The sequence below is a fragment of the Asparagus officinalis genome, unplaced genomic scaffold, assembly GCF_001876935.1.
Source record: "Asparagus officinalis unplaced genomic scaffold, Aspof.V1 AsparagusV1_Un2288, whole genome shotgun sequence".
Taxonomy (NCBI): Eukaryota; Viridiplantae; Streptophyta; class Magnoliopsida; order Asparagales; family Asparagaceae; genus Asparagus; species Asparagus officinalis.
In genome coordinates, this window is record NW_017974547.1 from 1 (window position 1) to 3,146 (window position 3,146).

A 3,146-nucleotide genomic window follows, 5' to 3' on the forward strand; every position below is an offset into this window, starting at 1 on the left:
TTTAACTACAATTTTTTAATTATTAATTTTTTTTTAAATAACCAAAACTGTTTACATGAACAGTAAATTATTTTATAATGAGCAACAATTCTGAATAAATTGCGAACAGTAATAGCAAATTTTTTTATAATTTTTTTTTAATTCGGATGAACAGTACTGTCTCAAATGAACAGTAACTTTAAAAATTATTTTTCCGGATTTAAATCAAAAGCTATAAACATCTCAATCTTCTAGATTGTTGGAAATTTATCAAATAAATAAAGATTATAGCATGAATTTAAACCCGGAAATTAAATAAATAATACATCAAAGATAGATAATATAAATTAGAGAAACAGGCCTGACGGGAGCAGTCGTGTAAACACTGCCCTAGAAGATTGAGGACCCGCCTATCGCCCTGGCGCAGATGATCCCTTCTCCCCTAGCGGTAAAAACCCCCGGAAACGGCCCGGCCTCTGCACTCGGGCGAGAGTGCAGAGCTTCAGCTCAGATGAAGAAGTTGCCCATAAAGTAAAACTAAGGTATAGATGAAAATGATATGTAGAGGAGAAAAGAAAACAAGATAAGTTTTCCATATTTTTCTTCATTTTTCTTGAGCTCAACATATGTTGTTTATATAGGGGTTGAAAAGAGCCGTTACAAAATCCCTCAATAAATTTCGTAACGTTCGTCATAATGTATAGTCATTATGGCCATTTTAATTACAAATTAAAACACATTAAAACATATTTTAATTGCATATTTTAATTACAAAAATTTATTAGAATTTATTAAGGCAAAATTGCCTTTTCTTTAAAAATATCCAACAATATACACATACATACGCATGCATGTGGAAAAAATAATATCAATCACGATTAATAATACAAATCAAATATAATATGCGTAATCATGATAATTATAATAACAATTAATCAAATAATATTACTAACAAAATATTAACAACCAAATATTTATATATATGCTAAAGTACAAAGCTAAGGTGAATATTAATACAATACAAATAATAATGATAATAATAATAATAATGAATAACAATAATAATGGATGACATATATTTATTTAAAAAGTTTTTACCTCAATAATTAAATTATAATTAGTAAAACATAAAATGGTATTATTAAATCATAGAAAATTCTAGGGAATCAAGTAAAACATAAATACTATTTTGAAAATAATAATTTAATATTTTAAATACCCAAAAATTTATTTTAACTAGTATTAAAAATTCATGGTCCTTACATTATATATAAAAATCACTAAACCGTAAATTAATATTTAGCAGAATTAAAAATACAAGACTATATATTTTATTATTTATTTATTTTAAAAACTCAGAAAATTCCAGAAATTAGGAAAAATATTAATAAAATATAATATAATAATATTTTAAATACTAGAAAAATTGTTTAAATGCATATCGAAAATTTACAGTTGTTACATCCTTCCCCCCTTAAAACAAATTCCGTCCTCGGAATTAAAAGAACACAAGAACAAAGATATGGAACGAGAGTGGATACTCGCAAATCGACGAGACAAGAAATAATGTGAAGTTCGAGAGTCAAGGGATGATAAGGCAATAACGAAAGAAACAAGAACCTTATCTAGTGTTGAAGGAAAATACATCTAAACTAGCACTCATAAATAAATCCTATCATATTATCATAATGCAATGCGAAATAAGGAAGTTCACATGCAAATAAAACTAAGAATGAATTATTCTCACCGGTGATAACTTGGTTGTTCGCCTCAGCTTCCACAGCTGACATCGTGAACATCTGTCGCCGAGGTTGGTGCATGTGTGCTTCCTGATATACCTGCTGCTGTGGTGGAAGAGGGCCTGCTCGAGGGTGGGGTCTGTGCTGAGCTGGAGCTGCTGAGTCTGATCGAGGTGGAGCTGGAAGAGCCGCTCGAACTGGTGGTGGGGGTAAGCGGGCCTGTTGTCGCTGTGGACAGTCTCGACTGATATGGTCGGAGGATCCACAAGCATAGCACAGATGATGACGTCTGCGACACTCCTGCTCGGTATGCCCAGGGTATCTACAATAAGAACACCTCACCGAAGACTGGCTCTGAGACTGCACTCCAGGATGCTGATAAGGGTGAGCCTGATGAAATGGCTGACGCTGAGAATACTGCTGCCTCTGTGCCTCGAAGGTGTACGCTCGTCATCTCGGACCGGAGCTGCTGGTGTCCTGCTCTGAATCACGTGCGGGCCTTCAGGTTCCTTCTGAACGCTCTCGATCTCGCGTGCTGCATCCAACACGGCGTCGTGGGTCGCAAGTGCTCTACCAGCTAGAGCAAACCTGATATACTTATCCAGGCCCTTCTAAAACTGATGCCTCCTGATCGTCGGGTCTGTAACCAAGTGTGGAGCGTATCGGCTCAAAGAAGAAAACTCGGCCTCGTACTCATCAACTGTTCGCCCTCCTTGCTTGAGCTCCACAAATCTACGCAAAAGCTCGTCCCGTGCTGACTGAGGGAAGTACTTCCTATTGAAGCGGTCTGTGAAGGTATCCCACGAAATCGGTCTCTCTAAATGAGCTTTCTCTGCAGTCCACCAAATCCGAGTGGTGTCGGTGAGCTGAATATCCATGAGGTCCACCCATTCAGCATGAGGGATGCGGGTCACCGTGAGAATAGTCTCAGTGACCTTGAGAAACTCCTCTGCCGCTAAAGGTCCCTCGACACCAGAAAAGGAAGGAGGCCGCATATATCGAAACTCTCTAACTCCAGACTCTGCGCGTGGGGGAGGTTGGTGCTGCAGCTCCCTGTGAAGCTGTCCCGCCAAGTGCTGCTGGTTCGTCGCCAGTCCCTGAATCATCGCCAGAAGTTGGTTTGGATCCACTTCGGGCTGTGGGGCACTGCTACTAGACGGGTTATCGTTACTACGAGTACCCACCATAGTTCTGAAGAAAACGAGGATCAAAGAATTAGGGTTAAAATCAAAACAATATATTAGAAAATAGGAGTTAAAACATAGTTATTAAAATAATAGTATAAGAAACTAATTATAGTCTAAAATAATAATATAAGAACTTAATTGTAGTCTTACGGATGAAATATGATATGTATCTAAATTGTCTACCATATTCTTACTGGTGATGACTCGGGACCGTGACCTGCATGGGCCACCAAAAAAACCT

General features: G+C 37.2%; 1 protein-coding gene across 1 annotated transcript; it reads right to left on the bottom strand.

Moving 5' to 3' along the window:
- Positions 1 to 2,329: 2,329 nt before the first annotated feature.
- Positions 2,330 to 2,905, bottom strand: LOC109828543. Its single transcript, XM_020395514.1, has one exon. The coding sequence runs from the start codon at positions 2,903 to 2,905 to the stop codon at positions 2,330 to 2,332; it is 576 nt and encodes a 191-aa protein (XP_020251103.1).
- Between the last annotated feature and the right edge of the window lie 241 nt (positions 2,906 to 3,146).

What these genes read in the sequence shown, in the direction of transcription:
- LOC109828543 (XM_020395514.1), bottom strand. Translation starts at nt 2,905, where the DNA reads ATGGTGGGTACTCGTAGTAACGATAACCCGTCTAGTAGCAGTGCCCCA.